Source organism: Trachemys scripta, chromosome 11, assembly GCF_013100865.1.
Source record: "Trachemys scripta elegans isolate TJP31775 chromosome 11, CAS_Tse_1.0, whole genome shotgun sequence".
Taxonomy (NCBI): Eukaryota; Metazoa; Chordata; order Testudines; family Emydidae; genus Trachemys; species Trachemys scripta.
In genome coordinates, this window is record NC_048308.1 from 703017 (window position 1) to 715350 (window position 12334).

Here is a 12334-nt window from a genome sequence, read left to right on the forward strand (position 1 = left end):
ATCGATTGCCCGACATCAGACAGATAAGGGTGGAGCTGGGCATCTGCTTATCTCTCTGGGACGTTGTGACAATGCAGTTCTGGCGGAACCCAACTGAGAGTGCCAACTCAGGACAAATTGCTCAAACAGGGCAGTTACAGCCCAAGGCTGGGGTTTTTCCACCTCTAAGGCAAACCAAACCAGCCAGACTAGGAGGACTCCGGTCTCACCCCACCGGCTAACTGCAAGTCTCACAAGCAATCTCCTTAGACACTCCAGTTTCCCAGTATTACCACCAGTGCCACTCGTTATGGGGACAAATGGTTATGAAAACCAATACCCCAGTAAAAGAAAAAGGTTCTCACGATCCCAAAGGACCAAGCCCCAGACCCAGGTCAATATACAAATCAGATCTTACCCACAACTCACGCTGTTGCCAATCCTTTAGAATCTAAAATCTAAAGGTTTATTCATAAAAGAAAAAGATAGAGATGAGAGTTAGAATTGGTTAAAGGGAATCAATTCCATACAGTGATGGCAAAAAGAAGAACAGGAGTACTTGTGGCACCTTAGAGACTAACAAATTTATTAGAGCATAAGCTTTCGTGGACTACAGCCCACTTCTTCGGATGCATATAGAATGGAACATATATTGAGGAGATATATATACACACATACAGAGAGCATAAACAGGTGGGAGTTGTCTTACCAACTCTGAGAGGCCAATTAATTAAGAGAAAAAAAACTTTTGAAGTGATAATCAAGATAGCCCAGTACAGACAGTGATGGCAAAGTTCTTGGTTCAGGCTTGCAGCAGCAATGGAATAAACTACAGGTTCAAATCAAGTCTCTGGAATACATCCCCCGCTGGGATGGGTCCTCAGTCCTTTGTTCAAAGCTTCAGCTTGTAGCAAAGTCCCTCCAGAGGTAAGAAGCAGGATTGAAGACAAGATGGAGATGAGGCATCAGCCTTATATAGTCTTTTCCAGGTGTAAGAACACCTCTTTGTTCTTACTGTGGAAAATTACAGGAAAATGGAGTTTGGAGTCACATGGGCAAGTTCCTGCATACTTTGCTGAGTCTCAAGGCGTATCTGCCTTCTCTCAATGGGTCCATTGTATAGCTGATGGTCCTTAATGGGCCATAAAGCAGGCTAGGCAGAGCTAACACCAGTTTGTCTGGGATGTCACCCAGCAGCATAGCATAAATTTGAAATACAGACAGTATAGAGCCAATATTCATAACTTCCAACTACAAAAGTGATACACACATATAGACAGCATAATCATAACCAGTAAACCATAACCTTGTCTTAGACACCCCATTTGACCCCTTTATACAAGATTTGCGTGCCACTACAGGACCTTGGTTGCAACAATGATCTATATGGTCCCAGATTATATCAATAACATCACAGACGTGCACCCATCTTCTCTGCCTGGTTTCTCTTTTCCAGACAGCCTTCTTATCCCAGCACAGGATTTGCCTTGGAAACATCCCAGTCTACAGCAAGTCCAGCCGGCTCGTCTTTCTCAACAATGCCTCCGAGAGCGAGGCAGTCATCTTTGCCTGGCACGTTGGCACTTCTAACGCCAGCGAGGTAAGTTCTACTTTCAGCTCTGCAACACTGGGCCGTGAAAGGGCCCTGCTGTCTGATTGCATCAGAACAATGGGAGAGCTGGCAGGCTGATGGAGGTGGCATGTACATTAGCACATGGGGGAAGAAGGGTACTTAGAAACCTGAAGGTGATGACTGGGGATTTGGGCAAAGCACAAGAGCTCAGAAGAAGATAGGAAATGGGAGGTCTGGAGACTGGACTTGAGTGGAGTTCTATCTGCATAGAATCAGCAGTAGTGCATCACGCCTCCTGTTTGGAAGCCTGGGTCCCCATCACCCTACCACACCAACGAAACCTGTGGTGGCTCTTTAAATGTGGATCCAGGATCCCTCCCAGGTCTAGTGATTTCATGTGGAGGGCAGCCTGGGAGAATTCCCGAGGCTCTGTGTTACCCAGCCGGTGAGGAGAGAGAGACCGGACACAGGTCACTGTAATGAGTCCTCACTGTGTCTTAGATGCTACAGATCGTACCGGAGATGGGGGTCGTGCAGCCCGGGGAGAGCACCCACTGCATCATCACGCTGCAAGCGTCTGGGAACGCATGCTTCTACAACGTGGATCTGGTGTGTGAGGTGAGACATGGGAGGTTCCTGCCGCTTTCATGGGCTCAGTGATGCCGTCATGTCTCCCTCTAGGGCTGCCCCCAGCAGCTAACAGCCTACTACTGACAACAGAGTTCTCCTTTCGCTCACGTGCTGGAGCCCATTGGTGTTTAGCACTGGGCGTTCGGGGTTCGATCCCCATTCGTGACGGAGGCGTGGCTCGTCACACTAAGATTCACGGTGAGAAATGCTTGTGTAATGACTAATGTACTGGCATGGGGCAATCACTGAATTGGGGCACTTGCTTCTTGTACTGCTGGGAGCCGAGTGTGTGATGCACCCTTGCTGCTAATACTCTCTTGGGTTCACGTGATATGAGATCGGCCCACCTCTCTGCAGCACTCAAGGCATATCCTCCGAGGTACTGGAAGGCCTGGCAAGGGAAAAGGCTCTGTCCAGCACCGCGGGTTTGAATGCTGACTCGCATGACTGTTGATGGTCATGTATTATGAGCCAGAGAGAGTGAACCATACGCTGTCCATGGTCTTACACCGTTGCAGGAAGAATGTGGCAAGAACAGCTCTCTACACCTTCCTGCTGGCCTTGCTCGTTCTAATCTAGGGTTGGTTTCCTAGGTTGTCATGCAGCAGCCACTGGCTAAGTACGAGAAGGCGCTCCAGGAGTGGGAGGCTGAGAAGCAACGGCAAACTGTGGAATTCACCATCACCGAGAAGGACCTGGGGGCCGAGACCAATCTGAAGCAGCATGCCAGAGTAAGGAACAGTTCCTGGGGATTCTCAGCTCCCCAAAGGACAAGACGCTTCTTTGTGTGTAATTTGTTTTTCCAGCTTCTCAGCTGCAGAGAAGCATCTGGGTTTCAGTGAGGAACCGTCTCTAAAAATAAACCCCGCTGGGCCGATGACGGGCAAGGGGGTCATGTGATTTTCCCACGCGCACGTGGTCAGTTGCTCCCTGGCTATTAGAACCCAAGATGATCTTGGCTCCTAGTCTTTTGATTTACCCACAAGAATACCTCAGACCCTTGTGCTGCGTGTGGAACACTGGAGAAGGGCTGGCCTATGTGGTAGTTTTGTAAGGAAATCATAATGATCCTTGGCCAGCAAACTCTGAAGTTACTATACTAAAGATCATCTGAAACTTGGAAGGGAATATCTGATCAGAGCCTGGTGAAGAGCAGAACCGGAGGCTCTGGAAACTGACCAGCTGGGGAGTGAGATTGCTCTGTTGCGGTTGGGAGGGGGTAAAACACAACCTGGTTCTCGTTTCCCTTCCTCTAGAGCTCAGCAGACTCCTTGGCAGAAGAAAAACTCGCTAAGTCGCCTGCTGTGACCAGACAGTGCAAGGTAAGATGGCTCCATCCCCGCAAGTGGAATGAGCCCAGCCCAGCAGTGAGATACTGGGGATTGCGGGGCGAGGAGGCTGGCTGGCTGGCTGGGGAGCACGGAGCTTGAAAGGCTAGACTGCCAAGCTGGGGGAGGCGTTGGTACATAGAAGAATTAGGCTGTTTGGCTGTGACTGTCGGCTGCTAGCTTTACAGAAGAGGTGGGTTAAATTAGAGCCAAACATACATTGATGGCTGGAGATCAGATGCTGCTGGGTGAAGGGTTTGGCACCGTGGACAGAGGGATTTGTCTGCCACGCGGTTCATCGGCAGCGTGTTGGGGTGTCTCGAATGTGGGCCGCTCCATGGGGGGCTGTACTAAAGGGCTGTGAGATGAAGGGTGTGACCTTAGAAAGGGTTTCAGGACGCAGGGAGTTCGAAGAGCGGGGCCTGTAGGACAGACTGGGACTGAAGATGGCTCTGTGCATCTAGCATGGTGAGTCTCTCGAACTGCCAGAGCCAGCCCAAGGAGATCCCTGGGGTGAGTGTGGGGCTGGGGGCATTCGCCAGACGTCAGACTGGAATGGAAGGGAGCTGGCTGGGGAAGGGGGATGACTGAGAAGGGGTCAGCAGTTTAGGTGGAAGCTGCAGGCTTTTTCTCTAGTCCCTGATTGGAACCTGCTAGCGATGCTCCACCTCCCCGGTGTGAAATGTGTAGGGAGGGGGCGTCCCTGACAGAAATGTCACTAATTCCCCTTTGTCAGCAGAGAAGCCAGGGCGTGACCATAGAGACTGAATTGCCCTTTCACCTGTGGATCTGTCTTCACTGCAGAGTTAACACAAACTCTTCCCGGGTGTTGCCCCAACCTCCTCCCAGCTGTACACAAAACCCTCTCACCCGAGACTGACGGTGCTGTGAACTGAGGCTAGCTGGCATGACTGGGGGTATAGGCTTTCACAGGGGCTGGTAGCAGTCTACTCTGGAGTGAAGATGCAGGCTAAATCACTCGAGTGCCAATAATCTTCCAATGCATTCCTACAATTCCACCTGTGCCCAGCTGGACAGACAAGTTGTCCCTCAGTTCACTGGGAAAGAATCAGAGGGACTCAGCTTAATGCAGCACAGAGAACTCTGGGGTCTGCCTCCAGAAGTCCAGGGGACACACTGGGGGGTGCGCAGTGACTTGGGCAGGGCTTTGCAGTGCGGCTGCTCACCCCTGGGCTGGACTAACCCGGGCACTCAGACCTGGGCGCCGATCACCCAGGCTGACACTGCCATGAAAGGAGCTCTCTGCGGGTCAGGCTGAGGTGCTGGGTTTTGAGCAGGGTAAGGAGGAAGTTGGCCCTGGGCCGACGGGTCAGTCTTCATTTCATCCCTTTTGGCCTCCGTGTTTTGACGCTTCCTCCTTCTCTGGTCACGGTGTGGATGGTAATGTGAGATCAGGTATCCGCACCCAGTTCTGGTCATTTCCTGCACCAGTGCTGAGTGCTGAAGGAGAAGTTAGTGCCTGCAGTAGGCTCAGTAAAAGGCTAATTTTTCTTCTTCCCCAACAGACTCTGCCCCCCATTAAAAACCTCCTTGCGCCCAATCCACCCGTCAGCCGCAGTCAGAGGAGGCACCTGATGGACAAAGAAGCCAGTAGACTGTGGGCCAAACCAGAGCCTCCCAAGTCCCATCTGCTACACCTTGGAGTGACAGCCAGGTCCCATTCCATGGACGACTTCCTGAGCAACTTCTGCTCTGAGCTCCCCAAATTCTTCCTTTGCCGGTAAGAAAGGACAGGCCTCTTGTTTGGAATGACATCTCCACCCGACCCAGAGCTCTTCCTGCTACGACGCGTGCCTGTGTACGCCGACTTGCCCCTTGGATTAGAACTGCCATTGCATGGGCACAGGAAGTGACAACGGATGTTTCTCCGTGAGCTGCAGGGGGAATTTAGGGAGGCTGAATCCAGCAGCCTGAGCTGCGGTCTGGCTGGGATAACAGGTTTGACAGCTGGCTCTTGGGAAGTGAAACCGGGGATCTGTAGTGCCACTGTGTCCCTTTACCTCAGGGGGTCTCAAACTGGGGGTCGGGACCCCTCAGGGGGTCGCGAGGTTATTCCATGGGGGTTGCGAGCTGTCAGCCTCCACCTCAAACCCCACTTCCCCTCCAGCATTGCTAATGGTGTTAAATATTTTAAAAAATGTGTTTTGAATGTATATGGGGGGGGTCTCACTAAGAGGTTTGCTGTGTAAAAGGGGTCACCAGGAGAAAAGTTTGAGAACCACCAAGTGGCACCTTGTCTTCCCCTCCGCTGCCACCAGCCCTAGCTCAGAACCCACCGGCTGATTCCCTGCCTGGCCCAGGAAGAAGGATGGTCTGATCTGTGCGTACAGGGCTCTGCCGCTGGTGGGGATCAGGGCAGCGCTCTGCTCGTCGTCAGCAGCATTAAATCCCTCAGCGCCTGGAGCCAAGCAAGGGCCGAGCTCCCGGCTCTCTCCCATCGACGCACAGGCACTGTAACCCCCGAGTCACTGGCACTTGCCTGGGCGTGAGACCCCTCTCACCGATCCTGTTGTGAATCGGAGCCGTTCCTCTGGAGGGGCGAATCGGGCCCTTTGGGGGATGGTGATTGAGGGCTTCAATCATAGCTCTCTCGAGTGAGCTGCAGCACATGGCCTCTCTCCTGCTGGCAGCCTCCCTGCTCACACCTTCCCTGAGTCTTCTGTTGGCCCAGGTAATGCATGTTGGCTGGCGCACAAGGCTGCTGCTTGGACTCGTGGGCAGGGAGCACAGGTCCCTCAGGCGTGGCGCTGAGAGCCAGGTTTCAGACTGGCTGCAATTTATTGGCGTCCGTAAATCCCTGTGGAACGACACTGATCTGGTCATTGCACGTGTCACCAGAGGTGGTTGCTGCTTGTCTGCGCAGAGCCTGCGTGTGGCACAGGGGGGCGCTCTTTCAGTCCATTCTCTCACCCAGAGGTGCCTCTCTGCTCCACACTGGCACTTCTGTGCCCTCCCTGGTTCCCCTTTGCTTCCAGCTGTTTGCCAGCACCACAGGCCCGCTGCTCTACAGCCTCGTCCCTCCGATGAATCCTGCGGGGTCCCGGGAGAGAGATGGGCCGTGTCTTTCCAAAGCTCTGTTGATATGAATCCTCAGAGCTGTGGTAAAAATGATTCTCTGCACCAAAACTTACTCGGTGCAAGGTTGGGTGAGCCAGGTGCCCCGCTCCAGCCTCTAGTGATCTGCTTGATGCTACCAACTCTAATTACCTGATCCCATCCTGGTTTCCCTCAGGCCCTCTGCCACGGTCCAGGCACTGTACTTTGTCTCGAAGGCCCCCTCTGCTTTTTCTCACTGTGCAGGCATCTCCAGCAGACAGTGGGAGACAAGGCTGTGGACAAGAGGAAGGACGAGGGAGGCGTCAGGACGGACCCTGTTCTTCTGGCGCTGGCTGGCTCTTCCGAACAGGAGATGCAGGTGGTGACTGACCTGCTGACTGCTGTGATCAGGTACAGGCTCCCCTTTCCTTTCGGAGTCAGTGTCCCCCCGCTGAAATAGGGGCTGCGGGGGGAGGGGGACTGCTGCAGATGGGCCCGATTCTCCGCTCCGTTCTACTGCCCTTCCGCTGGTGGGACCGTTGTGTCAGACCAGTGGCGTGGACTGGGGAATTGGGCCTGCGGAAGACAGAAGTGCAGGAGCCCTGCCCTGGGGATTGTGCATCGCCGGCCATGCTAAGCCAGGAGCGCGATGGCTGAACAGAGGGTGTCCGCTCCCTCGCTGCTGGGGAGGAGCTGTCGTAAGTACCAGTGCAGCTCCCAGCTGCTTGCTGGATTCTGGAACTGTCGTTTGTCCTGGCTTCAGAGGCAGTGCCAATTCCCCTGCCGGGGCCTTGGCACCACACCCATCTGCGGAGAGCAAGGTCCCACTGGAGGACGCTACATTAAGACTAAGTGGCTGCACAAGCTCTGGGCACAGGCACTCAGGATCGATGCCATCTTCCCCGGGGCTAGCAGGGGGCCAAGCTGGCCACTGACTCAAGTGAGAGCAGCTGGCTTTCAGTGATCCCTAGGGGTCATTACTCTGCCAAGGACGTCGGCCTCGCGGGCATGCGTCTACTTATGCAGAGGTGTTGTTTCTGATCCCTTTGTTCCTTTCCCTCCCATCCTAGAGGACTGTTGGAGGACACCCAGTTTCACCAAGCAGTGAACAGGAGCCTGGCCGAGCCCATGCCTTATTTCCACCAGTTCTGGACTACAGAATCAGCAAAGCATCAGGGCAGGAAGCGAAGCCCGGGTGGCTCCTCCAGAGCGTCTCCTTCCCCAGCCCCTTGTGCGAAGGACAAGCCGGGAGAGGAGGAGGAGAGGCAGGAAGAATGTGAGATGAGCCTGGTCACCTCTCCCAGGGCGGCTGGGGAGGAGCCTCCGGATAGCTTGCGTGACATCCTTCACCAGGAACAGCTCCGGGAGGAGAAGGAGACAATCACCAGGTGAGGAGGGGCCCCGGCCGGTGTGATGCAGGGAGCACGAATCTGTCTTCCCCTCTCTCACGTTATACCTCCAGTGGGCTAGCCGTGCACTCTGTGTGGCCACCCACTGAGTTCTCCCATGCAGCCTGCTAGCCACCCTCCTCTTGCGTAGGGAGGTGCGGCCTGAGCAGATGACAAGTCCCAGCATGCATTGCTCCTGCCCCGAATGCAATGTTGCAGATGAGAGCAGCTGTGGACAGAGAGATTCAGTGCAGATGAGGCAGGGTTTGGAGGCTCCCGCCCATCAGCCCCGATTCAGGCACAGTCTGTGCCGAGAGGGCGGCTGGGCTGCTCTAGGGGAGGGCGTGGGGTCAGGTGCTGCATTTCTCCGCTCTTAGTGCAGCTGGCCGTGGCACCTCGGCACCTGCTGGGGCCCTGTGTGTGCCGGGGAAACCCAGCTGCCCACACCGCAGGGTCTGCGCCCATGGACAACCTCTCCTGCGGCATTAAACATCCCCAGCCTGCACCTCCGGGCTCTCTAGGCTGCCTGCGTTCGGGAACCTGCTGGAGCTGGTGCTGGAGAACACGCTGCAGAACATAATGGTGGAGGCCAGCCGCGGCGAGGTGGTTCTGACGGCCCGTCCCAGGGTGATTGCCCTGCCCCCCTCCTCCGCCCAAAGGTAAGGGGCGGGAATGCCTTGCAGAGGCCTCGCTGTGTCCTGTGTAGCACACCTCCACTCCTGTCGTCCCATCTGCCAGCAGCTCATGCGCCATGTGTGAAATGGGCAGGTTCCTCCCAGGGAGAGCGACCACCACCCCGCTGCAGGATCCAGAGGGGGCAGGAGCCTGGCACGTGCCCAGCAGCTGCAGGAATGGCCCAGGGCACTGGAGAATCCAGGCCAAGAGTGTGGGCTCCGGGGGGGGTCGGTCTCCCTTTGCGTCATCTAATTCCCTTCCAGCGGGGGAAGGGGGCGGACGGGTGGACACCCGTCGTTTGGAGCCATATAGTGCACTCATTACCCCCTGTTTAATAGGAGCATTCAGCCTCCCCTGCCCCACCGGGCCCTTCCCCACTGCGAGTCCGCCCAGGCGGGGTCCTGAGGAAGCCATAGGGCCCTGCACCCCAACTCCGCAGTCAGACGTGACTCTCAGCCAGCCAGTAACACAGAGGTTTATTAGATGACAGGAGCATGGTCTAAAACAGAGCTTGTAGGTACAGGAAACAGGAGCCCCTAAGTCAGGTCCATCTTGGGGAGGCAGGAAGCCCAGAGCCTCGTCTGGCCCCTCCCTCCATTTCCCCAGCCAGCTCCAAACTGAAACTCCCTCCAGCTGTCTCACTCAGCCTCACCCCCCCCCCCCCCCCCCCCCCCCCCCAGCCTGTGTCCAGTTTCCAGGGCAAAGGTGTCACCTGGCTCCATCCCCCTCCTGGGTTCTCATGTTACCTGCTCAGGTATCTTCCCTCAAGGCCAGTCTCCCATCCCCCAATGCAGCCAGTCCCAGCCAAACTCCCCTGTCACCTGCCCAGGTCCATACTCCCCCCTCCCTGCTGCGTCACAGGCCCCCACCCAGGAGTCAAAGGAAACATTCAGAACATTCCCACTTCGTTACAGGGGGCACTTCCTTACAGGTCCGAGGCAGCTGCCAGAGCTCTCGCCCGCTGCTTGTGGCTGGGCCAGAGAGGCCAAGGGAGGCAGCGCCAAGTGGTTTCATGCAGCAGGGCTGGGCACTGAGAAGCCCTTTGCACGAGAGAAGAGGCAGCTGTGGGTGCTGAGGACGGGGATTGTGGGCAGGGCAGAGGCAGTGTTTGGGATGGGGTGGGAGAGGCTTGGTGGTTGACATGTGAGAGCCTGCCCATCTCCCGGCCTTACGGGGGCAGCGCCTCCTGCTGGATCCCCCAGGGCTGTTTGGTGGAGGAGGAGGGTGACTTGCAGGAGGAAAGGCCACAGGCCGGAGGCTGCCAGATCCAAAGGGAATCTCTTCTCTTTCAGAGGCATCAGCCCAGCCACGCCTGGTCACCCCGCATCGCTGCTGCGCACGGCAGGGCCTGGGCCCAGCCTCCCCACTGAAGGCAAGGAAACCGAGGGTTACCCTCAGATTGTCCTGTCCACCTAGATGGCTGGCGTGGCTCAGAACCGCTGCCCACGCTAGCCGAGTTCAGCACTCAGTCTGCTCTCTGAGGAACGGCAGCGGCCACAGCCCCTACTGGAATCCCCCACGGCAGCCGGCTCCTGGGAACCAGGCCTTCTGCACTGCTGGCCAGGTCAGAGAGGAGCCAGCCCTAAGACCGGAGGTGGGTGGCTGTGCCCAGGGGAGTTCAGCCACCTGGCAGTGAGCGTGGAGGGCCTGTGGAGCGGGACTCTGCCGGTGATGTGTCCCCCGCATGCCCCAGGTCATCCCTGGGGGAGGGAGGTGGTTTTTGAACCCGCCTACTTTGAAATCGAGCCTGCCGCAGATGACTCCCTCCCTGCGCGCTGTTCCGGTTCACACTCGCTCTCTGCAGTGGCGGCAGGAACCCGGGCCTTCTGCTGCCTCCATGCCCAACGTCAGTGAAACTGGGACAGCTCCGCTCAGGAACGGCCCGCCCGCCGTGCAGCTACCTGGTTGGCTGCAGCTGACTCCCTCGGGTGCTACCCCAAATAAAACAGGCTGTATGGCCCTGCCATTCTCTGGGAGAGTGTGGTGTGGCTAATGCGTCCGGACTGAGCTCCTGCCAGTGCTGGGTGTCCCCCTTGCCGCCTGGAGTCCTGTTATGGCACATTGGCCCCTGCATGCTGCTCCCCCGGGAGGGAGGGGAATTGGGACCCCTAGGGACTGTGCATGGCCTGTCTGTGTCTCGCCCTCAGCACCCCGTGGCCTGGCAGGCAGAACAGGGCCAAGACCCGAGTGTCAGAGGAGAGAGGCTTCGCCCTAAACAAGCAGGGTTAGCAATTGCCAATAGGTGGCACCAGCACCATTAGTAAAAGTACCAAATGGTTCAGCCAGACTCCCGGCCAAGACCTCCCCTGCTCCCAGGCTTTGTGGGCTCTGGGGAGTGGCTGGGCAGGGGGAGTCACTCCGAGGAGCCCCACCCCTCCTGCCAGCTCCTGCGTGGGGTAACACGAGGGTGCAAGACACAGCTCTGGCCTCCCATCTCTACCCCTTTTTCCAGCCATCTTGTGGGCACATAGAATCATAGAATCATAGACTATCAGGGTTGGAAGGGACCTCAAGAGGTCATCTAGTCCAACCCCCTGCTCAAAGCAGGACCAATTCCCAGCTAAATCATCCCAGCCAGGGCTTTGTCAAGCCGGGCCTTAAAAACCTCCAAGGAAGGAGACTCCACCACCTCCCTAGGTAACGCATTCCAGTGTTTCACCACCCTCCTAGTGAAATAGTTTTTCCTGATATCCAACCTGGACCTCCCCCACTGCAACTTGAGACCATTGCTCCTTGTTCTGTCATCTGCCACCACTGAGAACAGCCGAGCTCCATCCTCTTTGGAACCCCCCTTCAGGTAGTTGAAGGCTGCTATCAAATCCCCCCTCATTCTTCTCTTCTGGAGACTAAACAATCCCAGTTCTCTCAGCCTCTCCTCATAAGTCATGTGCTCCAGACCCCTAATCATTTTTGTTGCCCTCCGCTGGACTCTTTCCAATTTTTCCACATCCTCCTTGTAGTGTGGGGCCCAAAACTGGACACAGTATTCCAGATGAGGCCTCACCAATGTCGAATAAAGGGGAACGATCACGTTCCTCGATCTGCTGGCAATGCCCCTACTTATACAGCCCAAAATGCCGTTAGCCTTCTTGGCAACAAGAGCACACTGTTGACTCATATCCAGCTTCTCGTCCACTGTGACCCCTAGGTCCTTTTCAGCAGAACTGCTACCTAGCCATTCGGTCCCTAGTCTGTAGCAGTGCATGGGATTCTTCCGTCCTAAGTGCAGGACTCTGCACTTGTCCTTGTTGAACCTCATCAGGTTTTTTTCTGCCCAATCCTCTAATTTGTCTAGGTCCCTCTGTATCCGATCCCTACCCTCTAGTGTATCTACCACGCCTCCTAGTTTAGTGTCATCTGCAAACTTGCTGAGAGTGCAGTCCACACCATCCTCCAGATCATTAATAAAGATATTAAACAAAACCGGCCCCAGGACCGACCCTTGGGGCACTCCACTTGAAACCAGCTGCCAACTAGACATGGAGCCATTGATCACTACCCGTTGAGCCCGACGATCTAGCCAGCTTTCTATCCACCTTACAGTCCATTCATCCAGCCCATACTTCTTTAACTTGGTGGCAAGAATACTGTGGGAGACCGTATCAAAAGCTTTGCTAAAGTCAAGAAATAACACATCCACTGCTTTCCCCTCATCCACAGAGCCAGTTATCTCATCATAGAAGGCAATTAGGTTAGTCAGGCAC

General features: G+C 55.7%; 1 protein-coding gene across 1 annotated transcript in view; it reads left to right on the forward strand.

Annotated features, from left to right (window-relative positions):
• Nucleotides 1-10601, forward strand: part of CFAP65 (cilia and flagella associated protein 65) — a 41303-nt gene extending 30702 nt beyond the window's left edge. Inside the window, exons 24-32 of the mRNA XM_034786403.1 lie at nt 1436-1579; nt 2054-2170; nt 2776-2913; nt 3439-3504; nt 5037-5251; nt 6832-6978; nt 7638-7955; nt 8477-8614; nt 9923-10601. Coding sequence (XP_034642294.1) covers nt 1436-1579; nt 2054-2170; nt 2776-2913; nt 3439-3504; nt 5037-5251; nt 6832-6978; nt 7638-7955; nt 8477-8614; nt 9923-10046 — 1407 coding nt within the window. The 3' untranslated portion in view covers nt 10047-10601. The remainder of the gene's footprint in view (nt 1-1435; nt 1580-2053; nt 2171-2775; nt 2914-3438; nt 3505-5036; nt 5252-6831; nt 6979-7637; nt 7956-8476; nt 8615-9922) is intronic.
• Nucleotides 10602-12334: the final 1733 nt, after the last annotated feature.